The following is a 21,813-nucleotide window of genomic DNA, read 5'->3' on the forward strand; positions in this document are numbered from 1 at the left end:
TCCCTGTTTTTCTTTGGAGAATGAAATCAGCATGTAGGTTAGTGAAATTCTGTTACTTTTCTCCTGCCCCCCATTTTATCTTGTGTGATTTTAAACTCCCAAGATGAGCAGAATTTCCCCTTAATTCTTAATAAGCCAGGTTATTGCTGCGGAAAGGCAAGCTTTGGCATGGTGACAGAGGAAACCAAGGTTCCCTGTAGACTCATTAAAAAAAAACTGCTAAATAAAATAAACAGAATACTAATTTTCTAAATTTTAGCCTCAGTAAGTAATAAACTGTCTGCCTGCCCAAGGATGTCAGGTTAAATTCTTAGCTCCCTGCTTATGTGCCTCCTTTACGTCTGAGATGGAGCAGCTTCCCTGAGAAGACTCCCTAGAAAAGGAGCTTTTTTTAAATTTACCATGCTATTGTTCTTACCAAATTTAGTTCCCATTCCCTGAGTGCCAAGGGCACAGTGTGTCCCTGATGTGACAAGGACTGTCCTCCAGCACAGAGGCTGTCACTCCCAGAGGAGTTCTGTCTGCAGGAATTGAGGCGCCTGAGCCAAGCTGAGGCTCTCCTGTGAGGCTCCTGCTTTCAGATGGCTGAGACCAACCCGTTCTTTGTGCTCTTCCCAGGGAGAAGATGTCCTAGTCAGAAGCTCAGAACTCATCTATTCTGGGGAATTAGCCAAAATCTCCCACCCTCAAGCCAAGAGCCAACAGAGGATGTTCTTCCTCTTCGATCACCAGCTTGTCTGCTGCAAGAAGGTAACCCATGAATGCTGGCTACTGCTGTGCTGATGGATTTAAGTGAGCTCCCTCTCCACCCYACTGCTTCCTTAATGCTTCCTGGCCTCATATGCTCCTGGCACAGAGCCTTCTCTGTGCATTCCTTGCAGTCTTTTYTCTGAGGTCCTGGGGGGTTCTGTGCACCTGAGCATGGCAATCAGATACTGGCCTAATTCTCACAGCAAAAGAGGAAAGCACTGCACTGCTTCTGGGGTTAGTGTGGGGTTATTCTATACAGCTCAGTCATGAGTGTTGTCACACAATTTCTTTTAACTACCTTGTTTTTCAACTGCACTTCCACCTGAGATTTTTCAGAAATAACTGCAGCTTTGATGAAGAGCTGTGGGCAGTCAGTAAGGCCATGTTAACACCACATGTGGGTCTGTAAGTACAGCTCATGCTATTTTTCATAAGCTGAGTAATAAAAGAAATCTTCCTTCTTGGAGCCAATGAAAAGTATCTTCCTCTGGAATTTCAGAACTGAATGTGCCAATTATTCTTTGTGTATCCCATGGCATGCAGGTAGCTCCAGGTAACCTAGGCATGAAAATCACTGTTCTCAAAGTTCCTTTTCATTGTCAACAAAACAAAGCAAGAGCGAGTTAGGTTTTTTTGGTTTTGGTTTTGGTTTTTTTTAACTGGAACTGAAGGATCCAAATCATGTTTTTTGACAAAGGTTCAATGAGGATTTGGGATCATGTGTAATACCCACACTTGCTTTTCATTCAGGGCAGCTGATGGGTCCCAGCACAGACAGCAGCCTGTCCTGACCCGTGCCAGAACAAGYCATGTGGTTCCCAGCAGTGCCCACAGCAGCTCAGCAATTCCACAGATTCCAGTATTCATTTCTTTTACAGGACTGTAATGATACCAGGAATATTAAACTCTCCAAGAAACAGCAACATCTGTTGTGATCTCTCTTCCAGGACCTTCTGCGCAGGGACATCCTGTATTATAAGAGCCGCATCAACATGGATGACATGGAAATACTGGATGTAGAAGATGGGAAGGACAAGGACTTCAATATCAGTGTCAAAAATGCATTTAAACTGCACTGCCGAGACACTGAGGAAGTCCATTTATTCTGTGCAAAGAAGCCTGAGCAGAAACAGCGCTGGCTGAAGGCATTTGAGAATGAAAGGAGGCAGGTGCAGCTTGACCAGGAGACAGGTATGAAAGGAGCAATGCTGGGAGAATGGAGGTTTTTTTCATTATTATCGTTATTATTTTTCGGTTTTTATCTTTTTTTACCTGGCCAATGCCTGGGAAGTGAAAGGGAGGGGAAGGCACCAGTGCAGTCCATGTGAAGTCCATGCTCCAGTGCAGCTCTGAGCTGCTGAATTGCACATTCCRAATGAATCTGTGCAATTAAAAATCTTCAAATCATCACAAGCTGACACTGCAATGTGTCCTCAGGAAGGCTGATGTGTCTTAAAGAGTTCAAGTAGGGCTGACAAAACAGTCAATCTCTTACATGCATGCCCCAGAAGAATGTGAGTGCCCAGCTTGTATCTATACAGAACAGGTTCAACCAAGSGTTCCCACTGTGCAAGAAGGTTTGTGTTGTTTTGTCCAAATCCTTCTTAATTCAGCCTGGGGTGATGGTGTAACATTCAGCCACCACAGGCCTGGCCTGGCTTCTCCCCCCAGTGAAGCATGGGCTGAAGGGCAGCTGGGGGGCAGTTGTRCAGCACAGCATAGACCAGGAGGAGCACACTGTGCCCTTCCAGCCTTGGCAGTAATTGTGCCCTCTCACCTCAGGCATTTGCCTACCCCTGTGTGTTCCCCTGAGGTACCAAATGATGACCTGCTGCCGACAAAAATCTGCTTTATTTTCCAGGTTTTTCAATCACAGAAGTGCAGAAAAAGCAGGCAATGCTGAATGCCAGCAAACAGCACCATGCTGGGAAGCCCAAGGGTGAGTCACACCTGAACACAGGGAGAATGGGGGGTGGCTCTGGATTTACTACATGGGAGTAGTTTCAATGAAGTAGCATTAACAAACTCTTGAGAAGGCCAGATGGTGAGCTCTGGTGTGACAATCTGCACTACAATTCCTGATAGATTCAGATGGTTGGAGTCAGAAGACTGTTTCTAACTCCAGGGGTGCCACTTTGCAAATAATCAGCACTGTGCCAAAACCCAGCAGCTTCTGCTCCAAGGCCAGKGCACAGCCTCTGCCCAGGAGCCAGGCTCTCCCAGCAGTATGGCATTCCCTTTGGCAAAAGGCAGGTTGTGTAGCAATCCCCATGAAGCACAGAGAGCCACAGGAGTCACTGCAGCAGGGACTGTTCCTGCCTGGGCAGTGGTGCCTGGGGAAGATGCTMTGAAACCTGCAACTTGGGCAGAGTGCCAGGGGTAGGTACCATGATTGAGCAGGGCTCAAGCCAGCAACCTGTTCAACCTGTCAGAGACAAGGACAGTTAGCAGCAGCTGGGGGAGATGAAATCAGGCAAAAAAAGGGAAGGTTGCTGTGCCCACAGCACTGTTGGCTGAAGAGAGCCACGTTGATACCACCTTCCCCTTCTCTCTGTRCAGAGGAAGAGGCATCACTTGGTTTCCTCTGGACCCGCAGAGGCAACCACTTCCTCTTGGTGGTATCAGCCAGCACTTAAAAGTGCAGCCACATCTCCASAAAGCAAGCTTGGCTAAATGTCAAAATGGGTCAGAAATAAGATTTGGCTGCAAATGGGGAAGTTTGTAAGGAGGCCAGACCACACTAACAGAGCTGTGCCCTTGAGGCACAGCACTGGATGAGACTGCACAGACCAGCCTTGCCCACCAGGCACACACTGACTATTCCTGCTCGGAAATGCAGCCCAGGATGTGATAACAGGCACCAGCAGCACTTGTGCAGCAGCTGTTTCTCCCAGCATAGCCAAAAGCACCAGTTAAGTTTGTCACACGTCACAAGCTGCAGGTCTTTAGCCCTGCTACCATGTTGGCAGAACACCTGCCAATTGTTTAGCACATTTCTGGGCYTTCCACAGCATCAGCTCTAATCCTAAGAGGCACTGCTGAAAGTAAGGATAAACTAAAGGAAGGGTGACACTAGGACAAACACAACTTGCAGCCCTACAGCTTTAATGGGGACTGGGGAGACGGTAGAATGCAGGGACAGGAGCTGTGTCCAACTAACGTGCTTCCCATCTGCTCCTCCTCCCAGCTGTCACCAGGCCCTACTACGACTTCCTGATGCGGCAGAAGCATCCCACCCTGCCCACCACGCTCCCTCAGCAGCAGGTCTTCATGCTGGCAGAGCCCAAGCGCAAGCCCTCGAACTTCTGGCAGAACATCAGCAGGCTGACACCCTTCCGGAAATAGGGGCAGCCCCTGTTTGTGCCTGAACCCCTTCTGAGAAAGCACTTTATCTGTCAGTCCTGGCAGGCGGAGCCCAGGTTCATCCAATCCTTTGTTTACAGAGGATGGCACATGTGCTCCTGCCTCCCCTATTTATTTTCAGCCSGACTGACCGTGCTGGCTCCCAGTGAGGCCGCTGGTGCCACGGAGCCAGCCCYGCACAGCGCCCGGCAGGCAAAGCTCCAGGAGTGCAGCAGGGAGACACAAATGCTGCAGCCCAAGAGATTTTGCTTGTCAGCTCTACTTGGACTCACTCCTTCCTGCTGTGCCCACCACTGCTGGCTGGCAGATGTCACAGGGGATGGCAGCTGATGGACCCACTGGCCCCGTGGCCACTGCTGTGCTCAGAACAACAGTTCCAAGTCTATGATGAGGAGGGATAAACCCTTCTGCTCTGCCCACCCCCATGCYCCACATTTCTCAGAGACAAGATCCTCCTCCTTGTGTCCAGCTAACTCAGCAGCCTCTGCAGGCACTCAGAGCACAGTGARCACTGCACTGTGACCTCCTCCCTTCCTTTAGTCCAACACCACCGGTGAATGGTGTCCTACATTAAACTGTGCCAACCTGCAGCATGAGTCAAGTTGAAGAGTCTCTCCTAGTGGGTTTGAGTTACATAAGTTAGAGAAAAATGTGCCTAATTAATACCATACTCAATTCCTTAGATTCTCGTCTCTCCATCATTCTGCCATATTTCCTGGCCAATGAAAATGCTCCTTGTTTGTAATGTGTTTATTTATGGTAAAAATCAGAACTGTGTATTTTGTAAGTCTGTAATTGTTCTTGTCAGATGTTGTTAACTTGATGCCTGTTTTGTCTGTTTAATTTTTCTTTTTTTTTTTTTTTTAAAGAAAGGTCAATATTTGCAAACCTAGCTCCCAGAAGTCAGAGTCTGCTGTTCAGCTCTGAAAYGTCATTGTTATGCAAACTCCCACAGACCCTCAAATTCAAGGAGTGTTACTGACACTTTTAAAAATGGAAAACCACTTTTAMAAGCCTAACTTTGGCATAAAGAGCCTCACTTTAAGTACCCAAGTTTCAAACTGTGGCCAAAAAGAATGAATTTAGACCTTGGTTAGCAAAAGGAAAGATTTGCCTTACCATAGTAAGAGTTAGAAGCCATACTGACTGAATTCCCTAGCKTAGGAGACATCCTGTGACAGTGGAAGAACATCTGCTCATTACAGCTCAAGTGTGAGTGAGCACTAACTGTCTGCAGAGCTCAGAAATCCAGTGTTTGTTGATGCTGTAGCTGACCAAAGTCTGGTCATCCAGGGATATCTGAATTCAGTAGCATGTACAAAGTCCTTCTTGCACTATATCTTCCCCCCAGACCAGGGGCAACATTTAATTTCATAAAGAAACTTGTAAAAGTGACTCTCAGCCTGTGTTTGTCTCCAGCATGTCTATCTGTGTGAACTCGTTTCTTTTCAAAGTCACTGTGGGGCTGTGCTCTTGCAGCTCCATAAGTGGCTGCTGGCCAGAGGCCGTGCCAGATGGTGACACTCAGAGCAGCCACCCTGCYGAGGGACAGGGGGACACTGGGACCTGACCAGAGGGGTCACACTCTGCTCTGGAGAGGACACTGGGTCAGTGCTGGGGAGGGGGCAAAAGGAAAAAAAAGTAAAAATCACTCTGTAAGAAACCACCGAGATCAGGCAGCTAGAGCAGTATTAGCACAATGCCCTTTGCAACAGACAGACACACAGACATACCTCTCAGAGGGACACCGAAAGACAACCAGAGACACCCATGGCCCAGCAGCCACACTGAGGCACTGGCAGGTGTGTACAGCCACAAGGGACAGACACCCACACGACACCTACAGGGGGAGATGGTGACACAGACACAYGTCAGACAGCTGCAGCCAGCACCACTCAGGAACAGATGGCAATTGTCATTTCTGTGTTTACCCTAAGTGTCTGCACCCTCCTTTCCTTATCSATGGCATGTTTGTTTTGATTGGCCAGGAAGAAAACCTGTTGGCAACTAAAATGATCGATTTTCTGAGCTTACCATTAGCTTTGTAGTAAGTGGAGGGGGTTAGGAGGGCAGAGGACAACGCCCTCCCCAGCACAGACACAGGATCACACTCCACACCTCCACGCTAAGCACCAGCTGTGACAATGCATCAGGTCATCGTCAAATTGCTCATGGTCTTGTCCAGTTGCTGTCTGGGTACACTCAAGGATGGAGATTCTCCCAAAACTTTACATCCCTGCTGAAAACTACTCTGTCCCCCAGTGTGAATAGTCAAAGCTCCCCTTGCTGCAATGTCTGATCTGGTTTTAGACAGAATGTTACTAAATATATTCAGCTTWACCTCTACAATGAAGTCACTCCGGTAGAAATCCTCGCCTCTTCTGAGGGAAATGGGGTGACACAGCACAGGACCCTGGACTGCAGTAGCTGTGGAGTGCAACAACAATGCCCCTGCCCTCCCTCCCCCGCTGAAACACACACAAGAATTGGCTACTATTAATTACTTGTGTAGCTATACTCTGAACAGTAAATATACATCAAGTGGTTAAAAGTATAATTTACCAGCTCTTCCAGAACCAGCTTAATCTCTGACCAGCGTACACAAAGGATTTATACAAAAATACTTGTTTTTACAGAAATCTTTCCAAGTGCCAAACCAGACTTCTCTGGCCAGACAGCATCCCAGTGGATGGACAGTCACTACTGCAGGAATTCTAGTCTCCACTTGACTCTCAGTACTTTCTAAAAATTGTCCGGAGTTGGGATTCTATCTTGCATGCCACATTTGGAGCTAGTATCCAAMCCCCTATGCACGACTGAGATCAGGTAAAAAAGCTGATCACACAGAAAGTGGTGGAGTTACAGCAACAACACTGAGAAACAGGTAAGGCTCAAACCCATTGTGCTCAACACCCCMCAGCACAGGCTGCTTTGAAGAGGATTTCATCACTAAACACCATCCTTTGTTAAACACCCCGCACCACTTCCTGACTCTCACCACAACCCTCAGTGTTTCCTGAACAAACTGTCACAGATCATGTGCAACCTCCTTAGGTTTTAAGTTATTAGATACTCAAAAGTCATCTCATCCCCCAAGTTACTCATTAAATGGCAAAGTGTACCTGTGTGTGAGATGGTGGTAACAGATTAACCAGCCCCAGATTTCCCTCCTGCTCCCCTGGCATCTGCATTTGGACTGGAGCTGCTCCCATTGTTCTGCCAATGAACTGTACCAGGTGAACTCATGAGCACGCCAGAGCAGGTGTGTGCACAGTGAGCACATCCACAAGGGCTTCAGTTAAACTTGTAATAATGAAGTTTCTGTCATATGAACAACAGGTCAACTACAGCCTCTGAAAAGCTCTAAGCTAAATGGACAACACCAGCATGCCAGTTGCACAAGAAATGCCCACTTGAAACATGAAGAATCAGCTGGGAGACATCAGCACTCTACTCTGGAGCTGAAACTTCAACAGGGGCCAGAAATGCAGATTTGGATACAAAACAAACTGAAGCTCCTGACATGAGTCTGAATAACACCAATCCTTCTGGATTGCAGTGTAGATGCAGCCAAAATACTCAGAAAATCAGTTGTGCAATGAGTTACACACAGAAGACAAAGAGATTTTGTCAGGGGTGRTTTTTGTTAGGGGTGTTGGCTCTATCTGTTCCTCTTCTTCTGTAGCTATTTATTTAGGAAGCTTCTTGTAAAAACAGCCATGTTTCTTAATGAGCTAAATCTGCCCAGATTTCACTTGTTCAAATAAGACACAGATTATGTAAAACACGTCAATCAATTAAAAAGAGTAACTTCCTGAAGCTTCCAGTTAAGAGAACCAGTGGATGCTAAATGATGTAATTTCTTAACTATCAGTTTAGAATAACTGATTCAGACACTCTGGGTGTATACACTGTTCAAGTTCTAACATAAAAACCAGCACAAATTAATTCCAAGTAACAACCAGATCAATTCCCATGGAGAGAAAAGTTCCCCCAAAGCAGCTTTTAATACCTTTGCTGTTTTGTCCATTCCCTGAAGGACAGTGGGTATCAGGTGGGGAAGAGTTCAATCTGTGTCAAGCGGAGTCCATGACTTCAAGTCCCCTGCAGGAGATTTCCCCCTGTCCAAGACACTGCTCTGCACACAAAGCCAGCACAGCACTCTTTTTATCCTGGAGCCAATGATGTTCCAACCACCTGCACCTGGGTGTGCCAACAGCTTCCCAAAAACACCTGAAAACCAGGCCTCACTATAAACAGCAGGGATAATCAAGGCACCTGTGAGAAACAAGAGAACCTCAGCTTCAGACTGAAAATGCTACATTTCTTGGGATGCCCAAATGGCAGAAATCATTTTAAAATGAAAAGGCCTTTCACCTGGTATGTCAAAATATCAGGCTGTGCTCCTCCAAATTGACTGTAGTGCAAGCACATCTTCATGTAATGGAAGAATTTAAAAAGTCTGCAGCAAGGTTAGTATGCAAGTAAGAGTCTTTTAAACTGCACCACTGACCACCTAGACTCTGGAGAACAGGCAGAATCTGGGAGGTGGGGCAGCACCCAGCTAGTGCTAGTTTCTGCTTTACTGTTATTACTTCAATCATCATAATTCTGTCAAGTTTCACCACATACCTGCTCATGAGGTCAGTGGACATTTGGACCATTTGGACAGTGAACATGGTAGAACAGCAACTCCTAAAGCTTTAAGGAGGGAACTATTCACACCTCATYCAACTGCTGGAATCTCTGCCTGTGCCTGCTGCTACTCACATTCTCCACCAAAGTGAGCAGGACTTGCCACKGCTACTGACATCAGCAGTACCACTRGTACTAGCCAAAATATTAACTGTAATGTCCTGTACCAGCCTACCAGCAGAAACTCCCCATCCCAGAGYTCCCAGCCTAAGCCTAAAGCTGTAGGGTCAGGTCTTCAGGTAAGTAATGGGTGAAGAGTAAGAACTCTGATAGTGGATAAACAATAATTAAAAAAATGACAACTGTTTTCAGCTGATTTTAACCCCCTGAARGCACGGTGGTGTTTTCAGTTGGACAGTGCAGGGGAGGGAATCAATCCTGCAGGCCAGAGAGACAAATCAGTGCCACTTGTGTCAGAGTGAAGGCAGTGCAAAGGTGGCAGACAGCAGTGTGACCTGGCACGAGTCAGAAACGCCTTCTGCACACCCCTGGCTACACAGGGCATGGCACCACAGCTTTCAGAAGGGCAGCAGCCTGGAGCCACTTGCCTTTCCACTCACAGCCACACAGCTGCAGGCTCTGCAGAAGCCAAAGGGTGCTCCTTCCAGCCACACAGCAATCCCAGCTTGCCCTGCCTTGGCATTAACACCTCACACCACACTTCCCTTCTCCCATCTCTCTCACACGTTTCCTTAATGAGCTACATTACTAAAATCCCATGGCTTTGGTAGTGCTGGCACTTCTAGGAAAARTGCAGGTTGCTTGTTCTTTTTGCTTAACACTCCTGTCATGTTTCCCCCTGCAATTACACCTCTCCTCTCCGCACATCCTGAGCTTCTCTTTTGCACAAGTTTGCTACCAAAGCAGCTCCCTGTTTCACAGCCTGTGCAAATGAAATACCTGTGGTACTTACCCCAGAGCCATGTACCTTTGTGTGTGACTGCTTACATTTACAGTTGTGAGGTGGGAAATAAACAAGCTATCAACTTTAAGTCTTGTATAATTCTGTAATCCTCCCAGAAAGCATTAATTACTGACTGCAGCACCAGTCTTTGTATCTGCCATAACCCCACAGAGCTACCTAACAGCATTCTGCTTACAAGTTCCTTCTATCATTMCACACCTACTTCTTTCCCTTTTCTCCTCAGCAACACCTACCCATCACCCAGGCTTGATAATAATTTGTGGCTCTTTTTCTTTAACCTCCAGCAGCCTGAAATAATATACTTGCTATCTAAACCACAACACCAAGAAAAACCTTATCCCCAAATGCAGAGGGAACTGCATTTGAGCTCAACTGGGAACTTCACAGGATTACAGTTCTTACAAGGCTGGCAAAAGCAAAATTCAGGGAAGATGTGTTCCCTCCTCCTTTTGAAGCATCAATTTGTCCACATATTTTACCATTCTTGCCCAAAAAAAAAAAAAGGCAGTTGCAAAACACTACTAGATGACTAGAGCCCCAAACGAAGGTCCAGCTGTGGTAATTTAGGCTGACACTGAGCTGCTCAGTGCCAAGTTCTTTGTGTCACCTTTGTATCTCTCAGCCCAAGGACTACAGCTGTGGGTTACTTGTACCCAAGTGGCTCAACAGTCTCCCCTCTAGATCTGCCATTCTCCCTGTGACACAGCCCAACTTTCCACAGCTACTGAAGACTTTTGGCTGCTGTTTAAAGTAAACATTAAAAAATGGAAGCTATCACATGGCCTCCATTCTGTTCTGGRTGATTAAGACAGGATAGCTAATAGCCTGATGGATACTGAAATAAAACCCAGGAGAGCACTTAGCCTCCTACACACAAGTCATGCATTTCATCCATGCAATTCAGCAACAGCTTCCACTCCAGCACTGACATTTCCTACACAAAGAAATTCCCATCGAAATAATAATGAGTACATCACTCCTAATTCCAAGGAAGCTCACCAATAAAWCTATTTCTGTTACCTGACTTTGTTTACAGCAAGCCATGGAGTTCAGAATCTAAAGTGAGATGCTAGAAACAGCAAATTTTGGTTTTGCCCATAATGTTACAGAAAATCTTGAAATTTAAATCTTCTTGCTTGATTTCTAACAATCACTAACTGAACAGATACTTTCCTGGAAGGGGCTCTGGCTGTTCTCAAGCATTCAAAGCTGCCCCTGAATGAAGGAGCTCTTACCAATACATCTGACCTTCCCAGCAAATGACCAACAGCCACTCGTCAGTGAGGGGGAGGGTAGCACACATTACACTGCCAMTGCAAAATGAATCTGGCAAAAGTCAAACCATTCCTGACCCATCATTTTGGCAGTTCCATGGATACATTTAGAACCAGCAAGAAAGAAACCCCATACAGAAACTTAAGAGTTCAGGACATGTCCTTAGAAGTGTTGAATACAGTACAAAGTCAGGCTCACAGCAACAGACTAYCAGGAGAACAGCTACATCAGAATCCCTCTAGCCCAAGAGTAGTGATCAGCAYCATTCTGAAGAACAGCATTTCCCTTTATAGCATCCCAGATTTCAGCAACCCACTGGCTGATGATTATGAATTTTCATCAGCTGCAGTGCTCTGTAAAATTCCAAACCTATGTACCTGTAACATGAAAGYAATCTCAGGATAACGGACCAACAATTAGCTTGAGTTAAAACACACTGAAAAAAATCTGACATGGTATCCATAATACCTGGCTGCMATTTTAGAAGCTCAACTACTTAGAACCACCTGTAGCAATAATTCTGACAGCCAAACACTACTCCTGCAGATTGATGCAGTCACGTTGCACCTTCCTCTTCCAACATGTGTTGCTTTTCTCCACAATATTACCAGGTAAGTTAGTGTTACTTTTGGAGACCTACAATAAATGAAAATAGCCAGTTAGTTCAGGCAGCTTAGTTCTGTTCCCCAAAATACACAGAACTCCATTTTAATGTTAGTGCTTTACAGCCACCCACACACYAAAGAAATAGGATAATTACCCACACTTCACACCTACTCAGCTCTTTTCCTTCTGGGGAACACTCAAGACACTGATTTATAACAGCTTTCTGCTCARGGGCTGTCACCTCTCCAATCAAACAGCATGGATTTGGTACAAAGCAAATGCTGAAGTACTGTCAAATCTTACATCTGTTCCATTTCCTTTGTTTTACAAAGTCAAACCCCAGGAAATGCATCAAAAGGGAACAAGCCAGGGTTGCACATCTTCACTCTCGGACAGAACAACTTAGGGCAGCTTATTCCCCACAGGAGAGCCTTTGTCCCTGTGTTCTGTTAGGTATAAAGAAACCTTACTGAGAAGTTGCTTAACCCATTTTGACGTTTTGCTTTGTTTCCATCAATCACCAGATTCCATCAGCCTGAAGAGTTTAAATGTACCATACTGTTCTCCAGCACAAAATGTTTTCAGGAAGGATGCCACCAAAGACAGTAGGAAAGAAACCACAATAAGCAACACAAGTCAATCTTTATTGAAAACTGAAGTATTAATACATAACAATTCTTGTTACAATAAACGTGCTTTTAAGAATTTAAACTTGAGCTCATCTACTCATTGAATTGCATAAAAAATAAAAAAGTATGAATTTTCACAATTGAACTGGCTCAGAATGGAATCTCCACTCTTTGTGTTGATGCGATAGTTCAATGCAGGAGTGAGTGATGCCTTAAAACTTATTCTGGAAGACAACATTGACCTAAACTTAAAAAAAAAGTACCAATACAACTGTTCCTAAGACAGTTTTAAAAAAAGTCATAAAAAGGAAACCTGTGTCTATTTCATAACAAACATGGAGAACTATTACTGGGGCCTCTTGTACTTCCATTGCATGCACTCACTTTTTTAGATCTTAGACAGGAGGGCAGCCAATAATAGCATTACAATTAAAAAAACCCACTAACAAATCCCTTCTACTTAAAACAAGTCTGTACAGCAGCCAGCTAAAAAAGCTTTCCCAGTTTGCCTGCTAAGTGCCCAAAAGTCACAACCAGTTTAGAAAAGTCATGTTCATTGATGTTGAAAACTTCAGGGTCCATAAATTCTCTAGAATACTTTTAAACATCACGAATGGACCCTTACTACATGTGAAATTCAGATGTTTCAGTGTTATATGCAACCTGCACAAGAAAAGGTTTCTTGTCCCCAGATAATCGCACTGCTCCTCTTCCCTCTCTTGTGTCTACAGACACGCCTGAGCTGTCCCCAGCAGCCCTGGGCAGAGGTGCACCCAGCCTGCCCAGAGTCCTCCCCAGGAATGTGGAAACCAGCTCGGCTCTGGGCCAGCCCCGGTGCCCAAACTGCCCGACTGCTGCAGGTTCCTGCCCCGTGGCATTTGAYCTCCTCAGCATGAGGGGCTCTGCAGGAAGCCTCGAGCTGATCCAACACAGGATTAGAACTGACACTTACTAATGAGAACGATGCGAATGAGCTGAAATCACCATGTCTTTTAGAGCTTTCACAAAGCCTGGCACACAGGCCTAAGGAGCCTGCCTGGACTGACACCTGCTGGAGAAGGCTGGGGCGGATCCAAGGCTGTTTCCTAAACAACTCTGCACAAAGCACAGCCTGGGCAGCCCTCGGACCAGCCACAGCCACGGGGTCTGTCCTGTCCCTCGAGCCCCAGCTGAAGCATCACTATTGCTCACGTTGCTAAGATGGCAGATTTCACACACATGGTAGTTACTACTCCTGGATGAGCTTGACCCTAGAGTTAGGTGGTGGTATCCAATTGCTGCACTTACCTATTTGAGCAAAACCCAAATGAACAGTGTGTTACGCTGTGCTGAAGCACTGGGGAGTGATCCCAAGTCAATCCTCCTGCCTTACTACCCAAGGAGYAGTGAAGGCAGAACACTCCATGGACAGCAGCCAATGCTGAGTACCCTAGTTAACAGCTCTGTGCCATCAACTGTCCTGACAACACTAAGACACGGTGGTACTTACGGGTGGTGGCTTGGTTCTGTTGTTTGGTTACTTTTTTCAGTGGATGAAGCAATACGAGGAAGAACTTCAACTAAAATAAAGTTTTTTTTTTTAATCTACCACTGCATCTAAGCATTTAACTTGCATAGTACACTCAAAACGAAGCTTTCTTGAACAGCATTCCTGCATGTCTCCTAGAAACTTCAAACAGGAGAGGGTTACAACAAGCATAAGCAACATCTAGCAGTAGGTTCTCTCTTTTCCTTCCTAGTTTTAGCYCACCACCACCACACTGACTAGGGCTACATGTTTTCCGTGCCAATTATTAGCCATTTTTCTTTTGCTGCTGCTACATTTAAAAGACATTTTCAYCAGCTCTTACTGACATAGGGAATACCTTGTTTTTTAAAAAATACTTTATCTAGACGCAACACCTGAAATTTGAATTAAAAAAAAATTTCTTGGACTTCTTTTYGTTATTGCTGCAACAGTTATTTTCAGTTCCAGGTTTATAGTAGTACTTTCCTTTTAATCATATAAAGCTGCCATAAAAGGTTTTTTTGTTTTTTTTAAAGAGAAGCTTTGATCTGAAATGTCTCTACTGCACTAGCTCTTTTCATTTGCTGAGGAGCTCTAGTGCAAACACATACTGTGTATTCATTTATAAAGGAATTCTAAATAGGGAATGTTATATAAAAAGCAGGAGAGAATGTTTCATAAGACCCTCACTGTGTAAACGCCTATTTAATGATGTACAGTTTCCCCCACTGCAGTTTTATATCCATGCTTTCTACTATTTGCAACAAAATACCATTAAGATAGTTATATATACACATATTCCCCGTCCCCCTGCACTGTGCTTTTGGTTACTTTTCATAACGACTGCTGGAGACAAGCTCCAGCCTCCCAGTAGGATCAGAATCCTCAGGACTGGAAGGTGCAGTACCTTTGAAAAAGGTACAGTTTCTCCCTCCTGGATGAATCCCATAATGCAACTTAGAAAAAAAGTGCTCAAGTAAGTGAGACTGCCTAAGCGTTAYGGAATACTATATGGAGACCAATTCCAAGGTGACATTTAGGAATCTGAAGTTAGAGCAAATACATAGGAAGTTATATTCATACCTTAACTATGTCTCTATTGCAGCATTCACRGAAGTTCTCTCCTATGACTTTCCAAACTTTAGTTTATGCTGATGAGACAGGAGACAGCAAAACTTCCAGCTTGGCCCTCACAGCTCCTCCCCAACACAGCACTGCTCCAAACCTCAGCCTCTTGGTTCAAACCACGYTCAGGACAAATGCCCTGCATTGGTGCTCACTGTGCTCTGCCACACCTGACTAATCACAGCTGCAAATCTGCTACACAAAAGGAATTGTTAAACAGACTTGAACAAAGCAGTACRGATTCAACTAAGTTTGTCTTGGATCATTTTCTGCTCCATATAAAAACATATGGAAATCCCTAAGCTGCAGTAAGTGCTCATAAGTAAGGTTGAAARTACTTATTCCAACATAGTTATGTTCAAGGCATTAGAAATAAGGGGGTCATCCACTGACAGTGATTCATGCAAAATAAACCTAAACTTTATTAAAAAAAAGGGTACAAAATACAGAGAGTGCTTACTGTAAAAAATAAAGTTACTGAAGGCTCTAACCACCAACGGGGTATGAAGGTACACAAGCCTCTCACCAGGGCAGAGTACTGGGATGGCAGCACTAAATCAGCACTGACGCTACCCCAAATCAGCTGCCAAACCTGTACAGGAGCAAAACACCCCAAAACAAAGCATAACTAAGATACACAACTTCAAAAAATTTATTTCTGAATGGAAGTTAACCTAYGAGAACAAGACAGCCTGATATACCTCTGTGTAAATGCTTAAAAGGGAACAACATTTTAGATCAATTTACTGCATAATTTATTGCAGGCAGAATGTATAAAAAAAATTGCATCTTTCTGGAATTGKAAATCGAGCAGGTTGAAGAAGAACCTCGGTTTTAATGTGCAATATTCAAATTTAAAAATTTAAAATCTCCCCCATAACAATTTTGGTATACAAATGGGTTCCAAGGCTAGCCCTTTATCCCCACAGCATTTGCTTTGAGGTACTTTAAAAAATGAATTTGCAAGAAAGAATATCACAAATGACTCATTGCAATGAAATGCTAATCTGCAGTCGAGTCTTACTTTACGCGCATCCAAGTGCAATTTAGGAAGTAAAAAAAAAGAAAATACTAAGAAAACACATCAAAATGTTGTAACCAACAAATGGCTCCGACTTCAATTACAAATATTTTCAGRAAAAAAAGAACCCAAAAGGAAACTGCTATTTAAACCCTCTATATTCTGGCAGCCCTATTACAGAGTATTCATAGTCCACACTGCAAGAAGGTAAGGAAATTGTGTTAAAATGATTTGTTCCCCTTTAACATACTCATCAGGCACACAAGCTTTCCTCAGAATAACATGCAGCTGAACTCTGTTGCAGAAAGCCCTTGCACTTCTTAAGTTTCTGGAAAGCAAGCTGGATCAACTGCACATACGTTTTCAACTGACTACAACATTCTTTAGGAAAAACAGCACAGAACTGCTCAACTGCGAACTAAAAGGAAGTGTTTTTCTATCAGTCTGTGTGGCAGTCTCACTTTGACACATCTTGCATCATCTAAAAGATAGTACTGGATATAAATCTCCCCAGGACATGCTATTCATTTGCAGGTGAAATCACCTCCTACTATTCCTAAGAGCCAGTTTTGCCTCAAGGAAGTTTGCCTTATTTACTGGCACACACAGCATTACCTTTGTCATTTCGTTCTGATCCTTAAGAACATCTGTATAACACTGATTCCATATAATGAAAATGAAAAGGTATGAAGTAAACTAATTGTGTGCGGGATTTCTACAGCTTGTCTGACTCATTTTCCAGTCACTCCAATTTGTTAGCTGAACTTGAAAAGAACACATCACTTAAATAAAAATATGCCCCTTTTAAACTGGCATCAACCTGAAACAGGCTGAAGCCTTATCTAATGTATGTTATGGTATTCTAGAAAGAAACTCACTTTCATGACTCTACCTTGTCAGACCCTGCATACATTACAACAGTGCATTAGTGATACAAGTTGTAAAATACTTTTCGGTTCCTTTGGATTTGCATATGATGGTTTTTGCATCAGTCACTGCAGGTAGATTGAGCAAGCTTTGTTTTTGTGTTTTAACATGCATTCAACTAGATATGGATCAGAATAAATTTATACTCCCTTTTTATCATTATAATTAGCTAAAAAATTGCAAGACAGTCCACAAAACAGGATTTGCTTTAAGACTAACTGCTGGAGTTCCAAGATGTAAGATATGCAGCACTGGAAAATCTTCAGTGATCAGGAATTAGTAGTGTTTAGCCAAGTGTTGAAAGCATTCAGAAGGAAAGTCCTGGTTGGAGGCATGAGGGCTTCAGCACCAACTTTTAAACCTCAATTTCTTGATTGCATATCTCCCATCTTTAAACCTACATTAAGAGGGGCGAAAAGAGTGGGAAATACTCTCAATTAGGTGAAATAGTTATTTGACTGTGACAGAATACACTGACATTGCATGCACACGCACCAACAAATGTTAAGTGCTAAATGATGTTATTATTTAACACTTCTGACAACCGACATGTACAGCCTTCTGGGTTAAGAACACACTACATGGACTTGCTCTTGTCAAGCCCAGTCCAGCTTTCTGAGATCACCACCATTGTGTTTAAAGTAGAAGATGCAATATTAAACGGGTATTTTGTGTTTAATTTAATTACCAGCAGTCATGAGTTTATTCCCAGCACAATTTTCACTTTTTATACTCATGTAGTATAAGACTCTTGGCTGAAATACTTCATTTGAAACATTTCAGGTCTGCAGACAATGATGCAGCATCACAGCAAAATGAGAAATGGCTGCTACATTACTAACTCAAAATTARTATCACTGCAATCACAGAACTCTGCACTTCTAACTGCTGAAATCCAGAGAAAGTTAACTTTTGTCATTAACTAAATAGACTAGAAGTGAAAATTTCAAGTTCAGTTGGTCTGACAACTCATTATTCAAAATGAAGCTGTTTTCAACTTATGCTAAAAATAACCAAACAAACCCAAAATGAAATGGATATCACAAAAACATGTGCCAGTTTGACACAGATTACACCCCCAAAATCCATTTCACTTTATGGCAGACTTCAAAATGAAACTCCTTTTYTTGAAACCTATAATCTAAATTTTGGTTCACGCTAAAAATGCTTTTTCCATGCTRACTGCACTAAGTACAAACTGATGCTTACCTGAAACAAAGTGAATATATGAAATTATCTCAAGGTTATCTGTTTCAGCAGTTTGTGAGAAAGATTCACCCTCTGAGCAAGGTAAAACACCTTGCCTACATACTCAGCCAATCACAGAAAAGACTACAAAGTCAAATACACTCATTCAGGAATCACAGTACTGCTAAATCCAACAACTACCAATGATTCCAAAATACTGAATATATTTAATTCCGGAGGTATTTTAATAAGGCAAACTTAAGGCTCATTCTTTCATATTTGAGAATCACGCATCATGCAAATGATTCATGACTTGTGAAAGCACAGACCATTGAAGAAACCCCAGTAGGATTTCTGTGTATTCCTATTCAATTARAATATTGTAGGAGCTCCCCCATTGCTTACCATCTGCAAAATGACCCCAAAAGAACCTGCAAGGCTGTCATTTGTAAGAAAGCTTAAGTATTTTCAAACCACACTTGTAACTTACACTGACTGCCAGGATGATCACCACTGTGGGGGCACATAACTATAGGTTGGTGTTCCTGGAGCCCGATATGTGGGCATAGTAACTGGATGAGGGGCTACTGGAGTTGGGGAATGAGTTGTCAACAAAGTACCTAGAATGAAGAGAACAGTTTTCAGTAAGCAAAAATTCTAGTAGAGAAGGGAGGAGAAAAATAAAAAAAGGAGAGAAGAAATGAAACAATTTTAAAGAAAATTACTTGCTTTTAATTATTTGCTTTTAAAGAAAACCAGCTTGCTCATCTTCAAAATTACCAGTATCATTTTGCACTCCAGTCCCAATCTTGTTCAAACCTTTATGAAAGGGGGCCATTTTAGCCCAGTGGATGTTTAGTCAATGCATACAAAGATATTCATTACTCAAAAACAGCATTAGCAGAAATTGTGTAACATAAGCAATTGCTCCCACAGCAGGCTTTCCATGCYGTTAAGAATATCTGATGACAGAGATAACTTGACTGATAAATCAAAATAAATTAGTTCTTGTTTGGTTATTACAGATAGCCTTTTTCCCCACAAATGAAGATCYAATGGCAGCTCAGTTTGTGACACCTAACTTCTCTAGTTTTGAGGTTTCTCAACTTACATTATAACACTGAAAGGATAGAAACCAGCATCTTGAAACAAACTTATAGCTTTTGTTTTTTAGATTTCTAGATTGAGCATTCCCTTGAGTGAACGTGGACTCTTCTTTTGAGTTAACACCGAGTGAATAACAAAGCATGACGCCCCCTCAGCAAACACTCACAGATGAGWTTGGATTATTGGTAAAACACTATCTCTCCAAAACACTACCACTGAAAGACTGTGGCAATAGAAAGTAGACATCTCCCATGACACAGAGGACTTGCAGGTAGTCCAAACACATGAAGTGATGTGTCTCAAGACAAGGAAGATCTGTGATACAAGGGGTGGGCCAAGAACAAGGCATTTTCCTCTGCCTTAAGAGGCTGCTGCTTTCAACAGGCATAGAGAAATACACTGGGAAGAGAAAGCYACACTCTTGACACTGGTAAAATGAGAAGCAAAGGGTGGAAGAGTAAGTGACATTCCACACATATTTGAAAAAAAAACTAGTCCCATAATACTAACTCTGAAAAGAGGATGTGGTACCTCCATCCTTACAGGTGATCACAGTACCTCTGAACAAGAACACACTCAGAAGATACTGCACTAGATAACCTGCCCAAGTCCTTCTGAAGTGACGTTTGCATGACTGTGTCAAGTACACCTCTGGAATTRCATTTTTGCAGTGCAGCTGTTTTACAGTGTGGGCTCAGAGGAGAGCTTCTTTGAGAAAAAGCAACTGTTCTAAGTGCACACACCTGCTGACATTGCCATAGTCGTCCCAGCCACCATCCCCATGGTGACCCCGTTCCCCCGGGGTGGTGGGATCGGAGCAGGATACATGGTTGCTGGCATTCCATTGGGCTGCACGACTGTGGTGTGGTGGATTACGTGGGGTGGTGCTGCATATAAAGGCTGTGTGTAGTAAGTGCCTTGCTGTTGGAGAAAAAACAGTACATTAAGTAAGGACAGTGTATCTGCTGGGGAAGATATCATGTATCTTCTTCCACAAATGTATCATAAAAGTATTACTATGAAGTTGCAATGAACTTTCAGAGCAGAAGCCAAAACATTAATTTTAACTATTACAATTGTGTTTCACTTGCAGTTTAACATTTTATCCCTTTTTAAGGCATTTAGGATAACATTTGAAGTAGGGACCTTTGTAGATGCTGACTGTAGCTTTGACAATAAGGGCTCATTYGTCTTTCACTCTCTTAATTTTGATTATTTTCATATATTAATCCATGAAAAAATTTCTCATTCTTTCAGAAATGTATAGTCAGTTGCTTTTAATGAAAGGATCATATGTTTTTGGCAAATCCAGATACACTAAGCAGATTGAACAGAACTTGTTACGTGCTTATTAATTCTTTTCAACTACTGCTTACATGCCAGSCAAGTTTCCACTACGCAAAGACCAACGTTTCCCCAAAATATCACATTTACTGAAGTGTCTTAATTCTATCCATTCTGATAGTTTTCAACAACTTTCCTAGCATGAGACTTGGTAAATCCCTGAATTACAACAGAAATGTCCTAAAAAATGATGACAATTTTTGTTTTGTCAATAAATTCGTATATTGTATATTGGTAGGTATAGGATCCAGCATGTTTTGGTAACTGCTGAACCTAGTGTCTCTTTAAAGACTGAACACATTATCAGTAAGTGCTGAGTAACTGTCATGCAAGGGAGAATGTAAAACTGCACACACACTAAATCACTGTATCAAGAATTATTACTGTAGGCAGCTAAAAATTCTCTCCATCCACAAAGAAATGAATGTGATGAAAAGTTAAGAGTTTACACAGCTATTATAGGGAACACAAAGACCTGCCCACAGAGACCTTTTCTGGCTCTGTTGATGTACCTGTGCATATGGATTCTGCTGTGGGTAGGCACTTCGGACTGGGTACACAGCAGTCTGGTAGGGGTTTGGTGATGACGAGTAGGGCGGCACTGCTCCACTGGTGGGTGAACAGGATACTTTGTATGGGGTGCCTGGYGTATAACCTGAAACAAAGGTCAATCTGCATTARAACGTGGAAAACACTCATCAGTACACTGCTTTTGAAAGWCAGGATTTMATTTCCCAGYTCCATCWGYTTCATGTGAGTGCTCAGTAAGTTAGTCCCAATACCCAAGCACATGTTCTATTATTYCCCTAATACTAGCAACAGTCTGGAAATAGTATTTGACTGTGTCAACTAAGCATGAAAAGTTAACTGTACACTTGCAGTTTGCTTTTCAAGTCTATGGATATGGGGCAAAAAGTCCATTTCGTAGTAAYATCATTAAATACCAGGATTTAGCATATTAGGCAGTATCCCTACATAGGAGGACTTGGCTGAACATGAAGAATCATCACTGGCATTTGTGYTGTCAAAAATCAGTCTGTGCATACAGCATGACAACACATGACCTTCATTCTTCTTGAGGAAGTCTGGGCTTCWTTGCAATTTCATTACATCCTTCAAACTGAAAGTTGTTTAGCTACCAAAGAAACAGGTTTACTGTTTCTTTTTAATCGAATTTATCACCTTTTAAAAAGCTGTACCACATCACTTACTCTGAACTCTTGCTTTCACAGATCCTAAGTATTTCACAGATAGAGCAATGCTGAGGAAGTAACTGCTATTAGTATGGGGAGCTATTTGTGGTAAAAACCCCAGCTACAAAATGCTGAAYATGAAGAATCATCACYGAACA

The 21,813-nt window shown here is 43.0% G+C and overlaps 2 protein-coding genes across 5 annotated transcripts in view; one reads left to right on the forward strand and one right to left on the reverse strand.

Annotated features, from left to right (window-relative positions):
• ARHGEF4 (Rho guanine nucleotide exchange factor 4) overlaps positions 1 to 4,975 on the forward strand; it is a 167,040-nt gene extending 162,065 nt beyond the window's left edge. For all 4 annotated transcript variants that reach the window (XM_057374268.1, XM_057374267.1, XM_057374269.1 and 1 more), the window contains 4 exons: positions 619 to 750; positions 1,698 to 1,941; positions 2,612 to 2,689; positions 3,938 to 4,975. In XM_057374268.1, coding sequence (XP_057230251.1) covers positions 619 to 750; positions 1,698 to 1,941; positions 2,612 to 2,689; positions 3,938 to 4,095 — 612 coding nt within the window. In that variant the 3' untranslated portion in view covers positions 4,096 to 4,975. The remainder of the gene's footprint in view (positions 1 to 618; positions 751 to 1,697; positions 1,942 to 2,611; positions 2,690 to 3,937) is intronic.
• An 11,740-nt stretch (positions 4,976 to 16,715) lies between these two features.
• FAM168B (family with sequence similarity 168 member B) overlaps positions 16,716 to 21,813 on the reverse strand; it is a 109,456-nt gene continuing 104,358 nt past the window's right edge. Inside the window, exons 5-8 of the mRNA XM_057374244.1 lie at positions 20,975 to 21,117; positions 19,862 to 20,039; positions 18,502 to 18,631; positions 16,716 to 17,220 (exon numbers count right to left, since the gene is read on the reverse strand). Coding sequence (XP_057230227.1) covers positions 18,519 to 18,631; positions 19,862 to 20,039; positions 20,975 to 21,117 — 434 coding nt within the window. The 3' untranslated portion in view covers positions 16,716 to 17,220; positions 18,502 to 18,518. The remainder of the gene's footprint in view (positions 17,221 to 18,501; positions 18,632 to 19,861; positions 20,040 to 20,974; positions 21,118 to 21,813) is intronic.

This window comes from Malurus melanocephalus, unplaced genomic scaffold (genome assembly GCF_030028575.1).
Source record: "Malurus melanocephalus ecotype Western Australia unplaced genomic scaffold, MMel_1.1 scaffold_220, whole genome shotgun sequence".
NCBI classification, from domain to species: Eukaryota; Metazoa; Chordata; class Aves; order Passeriformes; family Maluridae; genus Malurus; species Malurus melanocephalus.